Source organism: Mercenaria mercenaria, chromosome 13 (genome assembly GCF_021730395.1).
Source record: "Mercenaria mercenaria strain notata chromosome 13, MADL_Memer_1, whole genome shotgun sequence".
Taxonomy (NCBI): Eukaryota; Metazoa; Mollusca; class Bivalvia; order Venerida; family Veneridae; genus Mercenaria; species Mercenaria mercenaria.
The window spans coordinates 61,532,982-61,550,026 of record NC_069373.1 but is presented as its reverse complement, the minus strand read 5'-3'; the positions used below and the strand labels follow the sequence as shown (position 1 = coordinate 61,550,026).

The 17,045-nt window shown below is 35.7% G+C and overlaps 1 protein-coding gene across 21 annotated transcripts in view; it reads left to right on the top strand.

Moving 5' to 3' along the window:
- LOC123530277 (calcium-dependent secretion activator 1-like) overlaps positions 1 to 17,045 on the top strand; it is a 110,525-nt gene that overhangs the window by 33,883 nt on the left and 59,597 nt on the right. For all 21 annotated transcript variants that reach the window (XM_053522025.1, XM_053522024.1, XM_053522014.1 and 18 more), the window contains 3 exons: positions 8,358 to 8,451; positions 12,622 to 12,855; positions 16,614 to 16,750. In XM_053522025.1, the coding sequence (XP_053378000.1) occupies positions 8,358 to 8,451; positions 12,622 to 12,855; positions 16,614 to 16,750 (465 nt within the window). The remainder of the gene's footprint in view (positions 1 to 8,357; positions 8,452 to 12,621; positions 12,856 to 16,613; positions 16,751 to 17,045) is intronic.

Below are 17,045 nucleotides of genomic sequence, written 5' to 3'. Positions count from 1 at the left end.
ATTGGGGATCAGATTCCTTGATATTACATAGCCATTCTGTGGCTGGTAGAAAGTTTTTGGATCTAACCAGGTACCCCGTCAGTGCCAGATATGTTGAACCAGCAAGATGGCTGAGATTCTTGTTCAAACAGGGCTGGTTAATGCACAGTAATATCATTGGGGATTAGATTCCTTGATGTTACATAGCCATTCTGTGGCTGGCAGAAAGTTTTTGGATCTAACCAGGTACCCCATCAGTGCCAGAGATGTTGAACCAGCAAGATGACTGAGATTCTTGTTCAAACAGGGCTGGTTAATATACAGTTTTATCATTGGGGATCAGATTCTTTCATGTAACATAGCCATCCTGTGGCTGGCAGAAAGTTTTTCGATCTGTCACCCTGTTGGTTTCTGAAATAATGTCATGAGGGCCATATTGAGTCTGGAAAGCTGAAAAGTCACTGCATTACCTTACACATAGGATTCTTATTTGACGAAGGAATATTTTAGTATCAGTTTGGAAGGTTGAACAAATATTCAAATACCAAAAATACTTTTCATTGCCATTCCAATCAAGGTTACCTTTTCTAAGAAATGCAGTTTTTCTCCTGAGGTTGCATTGAAAGCTGCACTGATTAATTAAATTGTGAATGTAAATGTCAGTCCAAATAGTTCTTGTTATATTTCATCGGATAATGATACAGTCTTATAATATAAACAATAGTAAACCCGGTTATCTGGAAAAATGTCCATGATTTAGAAATACAAAGGATTCAACCCAATGTAACAGATATAGCAAAATATTATAAATAAATGAGTATTCCCTCTACATAATATACCAAATAAAATGATGTATTTTATAATGTTTTTTACATTGTCAGAACATTGTTAAATAATTTAATTTGTTACTTTTGTCATGCTCCTTTTGAATGATATTGATTGAAACTTGTGTGGCCTTTTGTAGTTGTACAAATCTATCAGACTGCTGTTTATATTGCAAGCTAATTCAGTCAGAATTAATTGTTTACAAACTTGTTTTCTCAGAAACTCATTATCAGAACAACAGACTGAAAGAGGTTGTGTGGAGTTCATACTCTGTGGTACTTAATTTGCACAGACAGTGTCCAAACTTTAACTTATAATCAGTTGTTGTAAGACACACAGAAATGTAATTTATGAAAAAAAGAAGGTAGGTAATTGAATATCCGCTCTACAATATTTGCATGCATGTTATCTTACCTGGCTGTTATAGTAATGAGCTCATTGATACCTTACCTGGCTGTCACAGAAATACAGTGTAACTTTACTTGGCATTAATAGAAATGAGTTCTTTGTAACTTTACCTGGCGGTGACAGAAATGTATTGTAACCTGGCATTATAATGTTTGTTTGTTTAACACCGTTTTTCAACAGTATTTCAGTTATACATGTATAACGACTAGCAGTTAACCTAACCAATGGCTCTGGATTCTGTACCAGTACAAACCTGTTCTCCACAAATAACTGCCAACTTCCCCACGTGAATCAGAGGCGGTGAAGGAATGTTTCAGTCACATCTTTTATCAAATTGTCATGGAGAACATAATATTATGCCTTGCATGGTGGTTTGAACTCAAAACCCTGTGATCTGTAAATTTGGGCTCTCATTATTGAGTTGAGCTGGTGGGCTAGTACACTTGGCGTTTATAGAAATGAGTTAATTGTTCCCTTACCTTGCTGTCACAGAAACGAATTGTAATCTTGCTTGGCATTAATAGAAAGGAGTTCCTTGTTACTTTACTTGTTCGTGACAGAAATGTATTGTAACCTTACATGGCATTAATAGAAGTAAGTTCTTTGTTACCTTATCTGGCTGTCACAGAAATGTTTTTTAACCTAGTGGACATAGCAGAAATGAGTTTATTGTTACCTTGTTGTGACGTCAAAGAACTGAGTTCATTGTTACTTTACCAGGCTGCCTACAGAAATGAATTGTAACATACTTGGCTTTTATAGAAATGAGTTCTTTGTTACCTTTCCAGGCAGTGACAGAAATGTATTGTAACCTTACTTAATTGGCTTTAATAGAAGTAAGTTCTTTTTTACCTTGCCTGGCGGTGACAGAAATATATTTTAACCTTATGTAGCCATCGCAGAAATTAGTTAATTGTTACCTTGCCATGACGTCAAAGAACTGTCAGTTCATTGTTACTTAACCAGGCTGCCTACAGAAATGAATTGTAACTTAAATTTAATAGAAGTAAGTTCTTTGTTACCTTGCCTGGCGATGACAGAAATATATTGTAACCTTATGTGGCCATCACAGAAATGAGTTGATTGTTAGCTTACCATTACGTCAACTAAATGAGTTCATTGTTACTTTACCTAGGAGTCACAGAAATGAATACATTATACGCTTACTTGTCAGTTACAAAAATGAAGTCATTGTTAACTTACTTAGCTGCCACAGAAATTAGTTTACAGTGACCTTACTTGGTGGCCTTAGAAATAAGTTCACTGTAAATTACCTGGTCAGAAATGATGAGATTTCAAAGAAATGATAAATTTCTTTCATCCACCATTTTAAGATTCTGTTTGAATGTGAAAGTCAATCAATGTGGGAAATTGATTGCTCAGCTCATAATCGTTCATTGGAATTGACAAACAGTCTTAACTAATACTTTTGGGCACACTTACTCAAATTGATTTTAATGTGCATTACAAACAAATTTCCCAGTGGTTTTGATATTGAATGGTTAAGTAGATTCAGGAATTGCTATTTCCAAACTTCAATAGCAGAAATATTGTTATTTGTTATGAGAGTGCTATTTAAGCTGAGAATGGCTGATATGAATTCATACAGGGAAAATATAGTATGGCAGTGTATCAACATTTATAGTTCCTTGCCTCCAGATTTGCATAGCTTTTCTTCAAAATTAGGATTTGCTTTCATTTTTTAGCTCGATGTTTCGACTATAATTGTACTCGCGTTGTTGTCGGAGTAGCCGTTGGTTAAAGTTTTTGATAAAGTCAGATATCTCTGTTACTATCAAAGCTATTGACTTGAAACTTAAAATATTATTTACTATCAAAGTCTACACCAGGAGAAACAATCCCCATAACTCTAATTTGAGTTTTGACAGAGTTATGCCCCTTCTTAACTAATGATTCCAATATCTCTGTTACTATCAAAGCTTTTGACTTGAAACTTAAAATAGTTATTTACTATCAAAGTTTACACCAAGAGAAAAAATCCCCATAATTCTGGTTTGAATTTTGACAGGGTTATGCTCCTTTATAACTTAGAATGTTTTGGTTAAAGTTTTATAAAGTTTTTACTGACAAAGCTCTAATTCAGAGTCAAGCACCAAGAAAAGTAGAGCTTGCTGCCTTACGGACAGTTCTTGTTAATAATTGTGGTTGGAATGGTCAAAACAAAACTATTTAAGAGAACCCAACTTAATAGTGTACATCTACTGACTTCAGGCAATCGTCTAATGAGGTTTCAAAACTGTAGGTCAAAGCTTTCTTTAGTTTTTTTGAAGACACCATTTTCAGTCTGACCTTGAACACTGACCTGCTGACCCAAAGAACAAAAGAAGGCATCTACTGACCAGGGCAATTATCCTATAAGTTTAAAGGCAGTAGACCCAAGGTTTCTTAAGTTGCTGAGTTAATACTTCAATGTCATCTGGATGAACAGTAACATCTGCAGTTCAGTGTAATCTGGATGAACAGTAATATCTGCAGTTCAATGTCATCTGGATGAACAATAACATCTGGAGTTCAGTGTCATCTGGATGAACAATAACACATGGAGTTCAGTGTCATCTGGATGAACAATAACATCAGGAGTTCAATGTCATCTGGATGAACAGTAACATCTGCAGTTCAGTGTCATCTGGATGAACAATAATATCAGGAGTTCAATGTCATCTGGATGAACAATAATATCTGCAGTTCAATGTTATCTGGATGAACAATAATACCAGAAGTTCAATGCCATCTGGATGAACAATAACATCAGGAGTTCAATGTCATCTGGATGAACAATAACATCAGGAGTTCTGTCAGGAGTCCAATGTCATCTGGATGAACAATAACATCAGGAGTTCAATGTCATTGATGAACAATAACATCTGGAGTTCAGTGTCATCTGGATGAAAATGACATCAGGAGTTCAGTGTCATCTGGATGAACAATAACATCAGGAGTTCAATGTCATCTGGATGAACAGTAACATCAGAAGTTCAATGTCATCTGGATGAACAATAACACCAGGAGTTCAGTGTCATCTGGATGAACAATAATATCAGAAGTTCAGTGTCATCTGGATGAACAATAACATCAGGAGTTCAATGTCATCTGGATGAACAATAACATCAGGAGTTCAATGTCATCTGGGTGAACAATAACATCAGGAGTTCAATGTCATCTGGATGAACAATAACATCAGGAGTTCAATGTAATCTGGATGAACAATAATATCAGGAGTTCAATGTCAACAATAATATCAGGAGTTCAATGTCATCTGGATGAACAGTAACATCAGAAGTTCAATGTCATCTGGATGAACAATAATATCAGGAGTTCAATGTCATCTGGATGAACAATAACATCAGAAGTTCAATGTCATTGATGAACAATAACACCAGGAGTTCAATGTCATCTGGATGAACAATAACATCAGAAGTTCAATGTCATTGATGAACAATAACATCAGGAGTTCAATGTCATTGATGAACAATAACATCTGGAGTTCAGTGTCATCTGGATGAAAATGACATCAGGAGTTCAATGTCATCTGGATGAACAATAACATCAGGAGTTCAATGTCATTTGGATGAACAGTAACATCAGAAGTTCAATGTCATCTGGATGAACAATAACACCAGGAGTTCAATGTCATCTGGATGAACAATAATATCAGAAGTTCAGTGTCATCTGGATGAACAATAACATCAGGAGTTCAGTGTCATCTGGATGAACAATAACATCAGGAGTTCAATGTCATCTGGATGAACAATAACATCAGGAGTTCAATTTCATTGATGAACAATAACATCAGGAGTTCAATGTCATCTGGATGAACAATAACATCTGGAGTTCAGTGTCATCTGGATGAAAATGACATCAGGAGTTCAATGTCATCTGGATGAACAATAACATCAGGAGTTCAATGTCACCTGGATGAACAATAACATCAGCAGTTCAATGTCACCTGGATGAACAATAACATCAGCAGTTCAATGTCATCTGGATGAATAATAACATCAGGAGTTCAATGTCATCTGGATGAACAATAACACCAGGAGTTCAATGTCATCTGGATGAACAATAACATCAGGAGTTCAATGTCATCTGGATGAACAATAACATCAGGAGTTCAATGTAATCTGGATGAACAATAACATCAGGAGTTCAATGTCATCTGGATGAACAATAACATCAGGAGTTCAATGTCATCTGGATGAACAATAACATCAGGAGTTCAATGTAATCTGGATGAACAATAACACCAGGAGTTCAATGTCATCTGGATGAACAATAGCATCAGAAGTTCAATGTCATCTGGATGAACAATAACATCAGAAGTTCAATGTCATCTGGATGGACAATAACATCAGGAGTTCAATGTAATCTGGATGAACAATAACATCAGGAGTTCAATGTCATCTGGATGCACAATAACATCAGGAGTTCAATGTAATCTGGATGAACAATAACATCAGGAGATCAATGTCATTTATGAACAATAACATCAGGAGTTCAATGTAATCTGGATGAACAATAACATCAGGAGTTCAATGTCATTTATGAACTTCAATGTCATTTATGAACAATAGTATCAGGACTTCAGTTTTATCTGAACAGTAACATCAGGAGTTCAATGGCATCTAGATGAACAAAATTGATATTATGATTAAAATCTAGAAACATGAAAATTTAGATTATTATTAAATTAGAACTCTATGAAATCCACACATTCTAGAGGCCAGTCTCATGAGTATGATCTCTAGTTGATTGATCTACACACTGAAAAGTTAATTTTCATGCAGTATGTGGTCCACTAACTAATTCATTGACATATTTGAAAATAATCTTGGGCAGTATTTTGATCCAAAATTATACACACATTCAAAAGGCAACTGTAGGACAGTATTTTGATACCAAGATTGAAGCCAAATTAATTCACTTACTGAAAAAGCCATGTGCTGTTCTAAGTACTAGATAAAAGGTCACTCAGTATGTTGCAGTATGGTTTTCACAGGTTAATTGATCCACATATTCCAAAAAGTGCATTTTAAGGCAGTACGTTCTTCTCAAGTTAATTGATCAATACATTCAAATGGCCAGTCTCAGACAGTGTATGGTCCCCAGGTAAAAATTTCCACAGGGGAGGCCAACCATAAGCAAACATAGCTTTCTGTCCAATTCCTTAACTACTATTTTCAAAATGTTTCATGAATTTCTGAAATAAAATATGTTTTAACTAAATAGATCCACACACTGGAAAGGCCACTCTCAGGCAGTATGTTGTCTGCTTATTAATTGATCTACAAACTCAAGAAGGCCACTGTCATGCAGAATGTTATTCTATTTGATTCAGTCCTTCAAAAGGCCACTCTTTTATGGCATGTTGTTCCCAAATTAATTGGTTCACACATACAAAATGTCGCCGTCTGAAAGTATGTCCTCCCCAAGTTCATTGATCCACATAATCAGAAAGCCACTTTTGTCCCCTAGTAAATATTAGGTACTTCTGTTCAAAAAGTCACACTCAGGCAGTAGTAAATAGATCCACACATTCAAAATGCTTCTCTCAGGTAATATGTTGTCCTCGGGTTAATTGTTCTACATATTCAAAAAGCCACCCTCGGGCAATCTATGGTGCTCAGGTAATTTGATCCTTATGTTCAAAAAGCCATCCACAGATGATATGTTGTCCTCGGGTTTATTGATCCATACAGTCAAAAAGTCCTCCCTCAGGAAATGTGTTCCTCTCTGGCAAATTTGTTCACTCATTGAAAAGCCACCCTCAGGCAATATGTTAACCTCAACTTAATTAAACCACACATTTTAAAAGTCATCCTTACCGTACAATGTCACTTGCATCTTCTGGCTCTGCAGAAGATTACAGTTGGCATGGAGAGGCAGGTAAAATATCTTTTAAAGTGATTCATTTTGATAGCACCTTTTTCCCTAACAGATTGGAAACACTGTCTGGGAGTTTTTAGGAATCAGTTATTAGAAAATTATGTAATTTTAAAGTCTTTGTGTTCTGTTATGATATTCAGAAAACTATATCATGAAATGCTTCAGATTTTCTAAGTGGATTATTGCAGCATACGATTATGCATCAGGTCAGTTTTCTATTTGAAACAATATTCAGCTGAAGGGACAGTTACTTCCTTTTTGATACTTGTAATTCTTAAAAGTTATGGCCAGTACACCACTTTGTTTGAAATTACATCAGTATTGTAGATGAATGAAATTATAATAAAGTACCCTTTCAGTATGTATTTCTCTACTGAAAACATGTATTGATCTATTATTGAATTTTCTGGACAGTATCTAGAAACAACAGCCTCTAAAATATCAGGAGTATCTTGCTCTTCAACCTTTGTTTGTGGCTTACCAGACAATTAATTGATTAATCTGTGAAAATCCTGACAAAAATAGAAGCTGTGCAATCGTTGATTGGGAATTGATTATATTGTGATGGTTTTTGAAGGTGTAGTGCCGATTTCACTGATAGTTCATTAAATATTAATAGTAGAGAAGAAATTGCCTAGTTAGTTGAAAGCTCCATTTAAAAATGGTAGAAAGCATGTCAAATGAATACACTAAAGAGAGAATTCAATATCAGTCCACATCGGAAACAGAGAAAGAGCGGAAACAGAGAAAGAGCGATATGGCTTTCATAGAACTTGCTATCGGACAATGAATTCAAGATTGAACTCAGGGAATGATAAAACTGCTGTAATAAATAATTTTTGTAATAGGTTAGCACTGCTGACTTTTTATATTCAAGCATATGAATAGAGTAAAATAAAGAAATAATTATATTTCTGCGTTCTTTAATAAATATGTCTTTATTGTATCCTTTTTCCTTTAAAAGCCTTCTGGAGCTTGTGAACCAGGCACTAGTGGGTCAGATTTAAAACTGACTTTATATCGAATGGGTATGTCTTTTTTCACATTAGCGTCTCCCTTTAAATTCCTTTTGAATCTTGTTAACCTAGCACTTTAATCAGTTTTGTACTGACTCCAAATCAAATGGGTTAATTTAGTAGTCTGATACACAGGCAGAAGGATGTGTATGTCTATACTTTGTCTATCTTTCACAGGCAGAAGGATGTATAAGTCTATACTTTGTATATCTTTGTATATTTCAGGACCCAGCATACCTCTTTATCCAAGATGGACATTTCAGAAGACAATGAACCAGGACTGTCCAAGTTCGATGTTGTTCTTTCATTTACTTTAGAGGTAAAAATAATATAAACAGATTCAGTTCTTATTGGAAGGGCAAGATATTTTTGAGAGAATTGTCTTAAAGAAGCCTTTTTAGGGAGACCAAACAGAATTATAACTAGTCTCAACAAAATACAACAAAACAATACATAAACAGTACAATGTAGGTGAAGGAGTTCCATTAAGTTTTGGAGAATATGGTCCAATAATTTCTAAGAAGATAATTATGCAAATTTTGAAGGAGCTCACTGCATTATAAGAGTTCCCTCCAAAATGCTATAATGAGCTATCAGAGTTATATGTTATGTCAGTATATATTTGAAGGTGAATATAAAACTGTCATTTAACTCCTGTACCAATACAATCTTCACATGGTCTTTGCTGTTTCAAGAATTTGCTCTTTTCCTAGATTGAAAAATAAATGACCAGTCTTGCTGCTTTCTCCAAAAACAATGTTTAGCCTTTGTGTATTGATGATAATAGACTTCGTGATTTACAGCACGCAACTTTTTCAGTCATGCATTTTGTTAATTTTAGGTTAGCCTAGAGACACAGTATGTGATGTTTCTCTGTAATACTAGGGTAGCCAAGATCAGTTTTATAAGCTGGTAATAGAAATTCTGAAAAAAAGAAAAGTTTCTTTAGTAAGCTGTGTTTAATGCAACACACATAACGAGTGCTTGCCATAAGAAAGAATGGTTAATTGCGCCCACAGTGTTTTAAGCTTGATTTGATACTTACTGCACAGGAAATGAGCTTTGATTGATATCAGCTAGCCTAGATACCATAAATCAATATTGTTTATTATTTTGTTTAAACAGAAGTAAATTCTATTTGGTATTTATGCCCTGCTTAGGAGAAAAGTACTCATGTTGTCCAGTACAGTCAGTCTAAAAGGTGAAATAATTGATTTCCAGTCACATAGCTGAAGAATGCTTGGGCCTATGACTGTCAGTGATTGTCTGTGGTCAGTAGATGACTCGTATTAATCCCCAGCCACAAGTGGTAGGGGGTTATAGGAATGGTGTCTGTCCTTCCATCTGTCCGTCTGTAACATTTTCCTATCCGCTCCATATCTCCTAAACCCCTTGAAGGATTTTCATGAAACTTGGGTCAAATGATCACCTCATCAAGACGATGTGCAGAACTCAGGAGTCGGCCATGTCGGCTCAATGTCAAGGTCACAACTAAAGGTCAAAGGTTTTAGCCTTCCATTTCGTGTCCGCTCTATATCTCCAAAACCCCTTGAAGGAATTTTAGAAAACTTGGGTCAAATGATCACCTCATCAAGACGATGTGCAGAACTCATGAGTCAGCCATGCTGGCTCAAGGTCAAGGTCACAACTTAGGGTCAAAGGTTTGAGCCTGCCATTTTGTGTCCGCTCTGTATCTCCTTAACCCCTTGAAAGATTTTCATCAAACTTAGGTCAAATGATCACCTGATTAAGATGATGTGCAGAACCCATGAGTCAGCCATGCCAGCTCAAGGTCAAGATCACAACTTATGGTCAAAGGTTTGAGCCTTCCATTTTGTGTCCGCTCTGTATCTCCTAAACCCCTTGAAAGATTTTCATCAAACTTGGGTCAAATGATCACCTCATCAAGATGATTTGCAGAACCTTTGAGTCAGCCATGTTGGCTCAAGGCCAAGGTCACAAAGGTTTGAGCCTTCCATTTTGTGTCTGCTCTGTATCTCCTAATCCCCTTGAAGGATTCATATGAAACCTGGGTCAAATGATCACCTATCCAAGACGATGTGCAGAACTCATGAGTCAGCCATGCTGGCTCAAGGTCAAAGTCACAACTCAAGGTCAATGGTTTTACCCTTCCATTTCGTGTCGCTCTATATCTCCTAAACCCCTTGAAGGAATTTTATAAACTTTGGTCAAATGATCACCTCATCAAGACGATGTGCAGAACTCATGAGTTAGCTTTGCTGGCTCTAGGTCAAGGTCACAACTTAGGGTCAAAGGTTTGAGGCTTCCATTTTGTGTACACTCTGTATCTCCTAAACCCCTTGAAGGATTTTCATCAAACTTGGGTCAAATGACCACCTCATCAAGAACTCATGAGTCAGCCATGTCAACTCAAGGTCAAAGTCACAACTCAAGGTCAAAGGTTTGAGCTCTGTATCTCCTAAACCCCTTGAAGGATTTTCATGAAACTTGGGTCAAATGATCACCTCATCAAGATGATCATGGGTGAGTGAAAAGTTTTGTGTAGCTATTTGAGAGATTTCAGATATATGCAAGATCTTGACAGGCTGAAAATAGGTAGTATTTTTAAATTGTGCAAATTTCCAACAAAACCTTGTCATTTTTGCATTTTCTGTATCAAGTGGTTTAAAATGACATGCCCATTTTGGAGACCAGACTTACTGACAACACCTCTTTTCCATGCAAAGAAAAGAAAATCATATTTAAAAAGAATCAAAAAACTGAATCATCACCATGCTGGAGATTTAGAATGGCAAAGAGGCCTTTGCTTATGTAACGATGCTATTAATGTTCATGTGATAATATATTTTTAATCTTTCGCAGTTTTGATTAACTTCTTCTTTCTAATACACATTATATACCCCATTCCTTTCAAGAATGTCATTTTCAGAAGCAGTAAGCATAAATCTGTCTGCAAACCTTATTATTTTCTGGAGACGTCAGTGTGTTTCTTATACAAATATTCTTCCATATTGCAGTCCTAATGATTTCTTTTAAAGTAATCATAAATATAAATCTGTCTGAAATCTGGAAAAATGATGTTCTCTTCCTTTAAATAGCTTTTATATCACTAATTTGCTTCTGTAATGATTTCGTTTATCATTATTTCTCCTATACAAATGCCTATCAGATTAAGAAATAATGACTTTTGTAAACCTTGTTGGAAGTTCTGTTTAGATTAATTCCACTGCTCTGTCAATGGGTTTTAATAATCAGGCATAATACAATATGCTAAAAACAGCCTTGGTTTTTGCTTACCTTGACATTGTTTTAATAAAACACAGTTGTTCACACCCTACCCCTCCACTTTCCACAATCATAATGGGGCTAGTTGGCAGTAAGGTAGAACATAATTTTAAGTCACAAATACACTATGACCTGGACCTTTTAACTAATGTCCCTAATAAACTGACCACAGGCATGCATCCTATTAAGTTATTAAGTTTAACATACCATGTTCTAAAGTTACTGATTGAAAAACATTTTCAGAGGATCACTTTGATCTAGACCTTTCACATTTGTACCCGACATCTACAAACTGCAAACAATCATTTTTAAAAAAAGTTTAAAAGACATATTCTAGGGCATTTCCCAGATGTTTTTTGGAAACTGTTTTTCAACATAATTTGTTTTACATCTTAAGAGAGTTCTGGCAAAAAAAAAACAGTAAGTCAAGATTTAACAGTAGGCCTTTGTTTGGTGCATTTTATGTCCCCATTATGAGAAGAGAGGGCACAGTGTTTTGCTGATGTTGGTTGGTTGGTCCTTAGCTTCAGTCAATAACTAGATATAGTAGTCAAACATATAAGAAAGATACCTGTGGTCAGGAGAATCTGATGACTTATTGTTTTTGGAGTCAGAAGGTCAGGTCAAGGTCACAGTGACCTTGAGGTAGATAACAATTTCTGATCAATAACTGAAGGATATGGCTTTAGACTATTAAATTTTGTAGGATGATTATTTATGGTAGGAAGATGACCCCTTTCGCTTTTGGGGTTAGTCACTGTGACCTTAACATTTAAAAGATTCCTGATCAATAGCTTGAGAAAAACATTATTGTCTGTTATCAGCAGACAGCCTCTTATATTTTGGGAATCTGGAAGTCAAAGGTCAATGTGACAGTGACCTTTAGACTGAAAATCGTTTCTTACCTGCAGCTGGGGAATGCTGGGGTCTGAGGCCATCAGATTTCGTGATTGTCTATAGTCTGGTCTAAAGGGCAAAGGTCAAGGTCACAGTAACCTTGTTTTTAAAAATACTGAATGTGTGATTATAAGATTGTGATACTTATTTTTTATCATTATTTTATTAATTATATTGGAAAAAATAGTATTTTATTTTATTCCAACCCATTTTCATTTGTCTTAAATGCAAGATTGGTCATTTTATTAGTCATTTATACAAAAAAGACTGAAAATTAATATTGAATTGATATACATGTAGTACTGTTTTCAATGTATTTGATTAGGTCCATGTTGTTGAGGTGAAGGGTCTGAAGTCTTTGGCACCCAACAAAATAGTTTACTGTACAATGGAGGTTGAGGGTGGGGAGAAGTTGCAGACGGACCAGGCAGAGGCCTCCAAGCCAAGCTGGGACACACAGGGAGACTTCACAACCACCCATCCTCTACCAGTTGTCAAGGTTAAACTGTACACAGAAAGCTCAGGAATGTTAAGTCTTGAAGACAAGGAGCTGGGAAAGGTAGGATTGTTTTTGTACTCTGAAGGTGAAGCTTTGTACTTCCGTTAGGCGTAACATCTGTTTTTTTGGTGATTTAATGCCACTTTTCAATATAATTATGCTCCCATGTTTATGTGGTGGGCATATATTATAGCATTGCTGCTGTCTATACGTCTGTCCGTCCATCTGTACGACCGGACATACGTACATCCCTCCCGAAATTTTGTTTGTCCAACTCCTCCCACTGTATTAGCCTGCTTTGCTTCAAACTTTCACAGAACAACCTTGATGTGCAGAGAACCATAAAGGAATGAATATTTTTTTGTGATTATTTTTACTGGAGTTATGGCCCATTGATAGTTCTGCTATATAGAATACAGAGAAAAATCTTGTGTGTCCAACTCCTCCCACACTATTAGCTGATTTGCTTCAAACTGTCACATATGAACAAGCTTGATGTGTAGATGACCATAAAGGAAGGAATTTTTTATATGCCCAAAGGGACGTATTATGTTATGGTCCTGGTGTCTGTCCGTCCGTCCGTTAGCAATTTCGTGTCCGCTCTGTAACTCTTGAACCCCTTGAAGGATTTCAAAGAAACTTGACACAAATGTTCACTTCACCAAGACGACGTGCAGAGCACATGTTTTGGATATGTCATTTCAAGGTCAAGGTCACACTTAGGGGTCAAAGGTCATATGAATGTATTTCGTGTCCGCTCTGTAACTCTATAACTGCTCGAAGGATTTCAAAGAAACTTGGCACAAATGTTCACCACCCTGAGACGACGTGCAGAGCGCTTGTTTTGGGTGACTAGCTTCAAGGTCAAGGTCACACTTAGGAGTGAAAGGTCATATGAGTGTGTTTCGTGTCCGCTCTGTAACTTTTGAACTGCTTGAATGATTTCAAAGAAACTTCGCACAAATGTTCACCACACTGAGGCGATGTGCAGAGCGCATGTTTTGGTTGACTCGCTTCAAGGTCAAGGTCACACTTAGGGGTCAAAGGTCATATATGACCTTGCTTTGTGTATATTGCTCTGCATTGCAGTGCTTATTTTTATTTTGCAGATCCTTTTTTGTTCTCTTACAATAATTTTTGTTTTTGAATTACTTCCCTTTTTTGTTACTATAAATAGCTTATTTTGAAACTTTTTTATTATTGGCCATAGGGAAAAACCGAGACCACTTTTCTGTGGTACAACATGGATGGTACATCCAATTTTTAGATGTATTTTGACATAACTTTAACTGGTAAGAAATTTTTTGTGGACTTAGAATTTTTTCTTTTTTTTCTTTTTTTCTTTTTTGTTGTTCCTGTCATTTGGGCTTCAACAGTCAAGTTCTTTAAATTTTGCTCCCATTCTCTGATGTAACCCTTGTGTCCAATTTCTCAAACACAAAAAATATTCAAATGTGTGATTATAAATTCTGTACATTTTAGAATGAAAAGCACATATTTTCGCTGGGTTGAAAATTTGTGAATTTGAAATTTTGAGTATGTTGGCGAGGCTTAATATTCGCAAAATTGTAAAAGTGGTATCCTACTTGAATTAGAATTATACTAGTGGTGAATATTTATGCGAGGATTAATTTTTGCAAGATGTAGGACCTTGCGAATATAGCGAAAATTAAACCGTCGCGAACATTTCTGCTTTTACAGTATATCCTTATGGCACAAAAAAGGTGTTCATTATATGTTCTAGCTCATACTCACTGAAAAAATTCATACATTTGAGTATTATTTACTACTATATTTTAGTATATATCAGTGTATTTTCCTTACTGAATTTATTGAATTCATTGAATAAAATTATATTATGCAAGCCTGTGGCTCCAATAAAAGGCTTGCATGATATGTTTGTTATTCACTGAAGCTACACTAATGTAATGTTCTATTTTTCAAACATTCAGAAGAAAAGCAGCTTAGAAAAAAGGCCCATCCTATCTTCATGGGGATACTATAACCTGGGAATAATTTATGCACCGGATTTAGAGTAATTTGATTACTTAATCTTGAGTTTAAAAACAGTTCCGTTATCACCATATAAATGAACAAAAATTACATGTAAAAGCTTGATTTATTGAGGTTGTATGACTTGGATCATTGAATTAATATAAACATGCATTGCATTATCTCCATGCAATATCACAATGCACTATTAATTTTTACAGGGTTGGGGAAAGGCACATTAAATTTTGTCATGTATGTGATAAAGCACCTTGGCATTACCATGATTATCTATAAAAGACAATGTCTTGTGTATCCTTATCAAAATTGCTGAACAATTTATTTGCTAGGGAAAGTCACAAAATCTTTACTGATTTACCGGTCATTAGTGATAAGTTGGGGCACATAATCTGTTTTATTTCACCATATTTCTAGGAGGTCCAGGGCAGTCATTGAACTGATTGTTTACTGTCTTACCAAGAATTTGTTATCCTTTCTTTATGGGTGTTTTATTTAGCCTAAGGAATAATAATAGAATGGCAGGCAGTTAAGCTATAGGTCGTAAAGTATCTACTTGCTTCTGTCTTAAATCTATTTGTCCAGCCCTGTCAGCATGTACAGACAAAAACAAACTGTATGTTGTTTTTGCTTGTGGTGAAGCTATGGTTTCGCTTATAGACTTTTGGCTAAAATAGAACTATCTGCTGATAGCATCTTTTTGAAAGATTATTTTTATAGCTTAGCTGATTTGGTTGAGCATATAAGTTTTATTCTGGTGACTGTAGGTTCAAATTCTGAGTAAGTTTTATGTTCTCCATAAGGAGGACTGTATGTTTGAGGTGATTTGTCTTAGCCTCAGCTGGCTCATAAGGAGAAATTGTCAGTTATTTCATATATGCGAAATCACTATACTGGTAATTTGACCAGCTTGGTAGCTTAGTGGTAGAGCACCCGCTTCGAGTGCAGGAGGTCGTGGGTTTGATCCCTGGCTGTGTTATACCAAAGACATGAAAAATGGTACTAGTAGCTTCCACCCTTGGCACTCAGCATTAAGAGGATAGTGCCAGGACTGGCCAGCCCGGTGTCAGTATAATGTGACTGGATGGGATATCATGTCACATGTCTACGGCGTGATATTCCAGTGAGGCAGCACTATAAAGTTGGTCATGCTGCTCACTGCTTTAAGTAGACACCGTCGTTTATATGACTGAAAAATTGTTGAAAAAGACATTAAACCCGAACACACACACTGGTAATACTGGTTAACTTTACAAGTATAATGTTAAGGGAAGATGCTGGTACTTCATCTAGTTGTAAGACATTGTGGGTGTTATAAAACTGAATAATAAAGATAAAAAATACTTCACTTGTTTTCACCATTATCATAAACATGTAATTCTTCATTGTGATAATCATAAACAGATCAATGTTAAGATAATGATGTTAATGTTAAGATATAATCTGCTCTTTGAATAAGTTGCTTTAGAGTGTATTGAATATTTTAGATAGCTGCTGCAGTGTACTTCCAGCTGTAAGGAATCATTATTTGTTAGAAGTGGTCAGTTTCCAATAGGAATAGCATCTTACAGAGGTTATAGGCAGACAGATTGATTATGTCTAGTTACATTAAGGAATGGTTTTTAGGACTGGTTAAACATGAACATGAGATTTATGGCTAGCGTTATATATTTTGTCAGGCATGTTTATTTTGTTTTGCAGAGAGATTGCACAATATAGACTTGAATTGTCTGTGTCTACTAAAGTCAAATATTTAGTTAATGTCATTGATATATAAATTGGAAACAATATAAGCATTTGTTATATTGTAGGTTGTTTTACGCCCCACTGGTAACAGTAGCAGGTTAGCAGAGTGGCATAAGATGAAGACAACCAAAAACTGTCCTGATGACCTCTCTATAAAAATAGCTGTCAGAATGGACAAACCACAGAACATGAAACACTGTGGGTATGTATGTTGTAAATTTTAGATTTTCTTGTTAAATATCAATGGCTATGGACATGTATGCTATAAATTCTAGATACACTTGCTAAACATCAATGTCTGTGAACATTTATGCTATAAATTCTAGATTTATTTGCTAAACATCTATGGCTATGGACATATATGCTGTGAATTCTCGATTTAATTGCTAAACGACATGTATGCTGTGAATTCTAGATTTACTTGCTAAACATCAATGGCTATAGACATATGTGCTGTGAATTCTAAATTTACTTGCTAAACATCAAATATGGGTGTG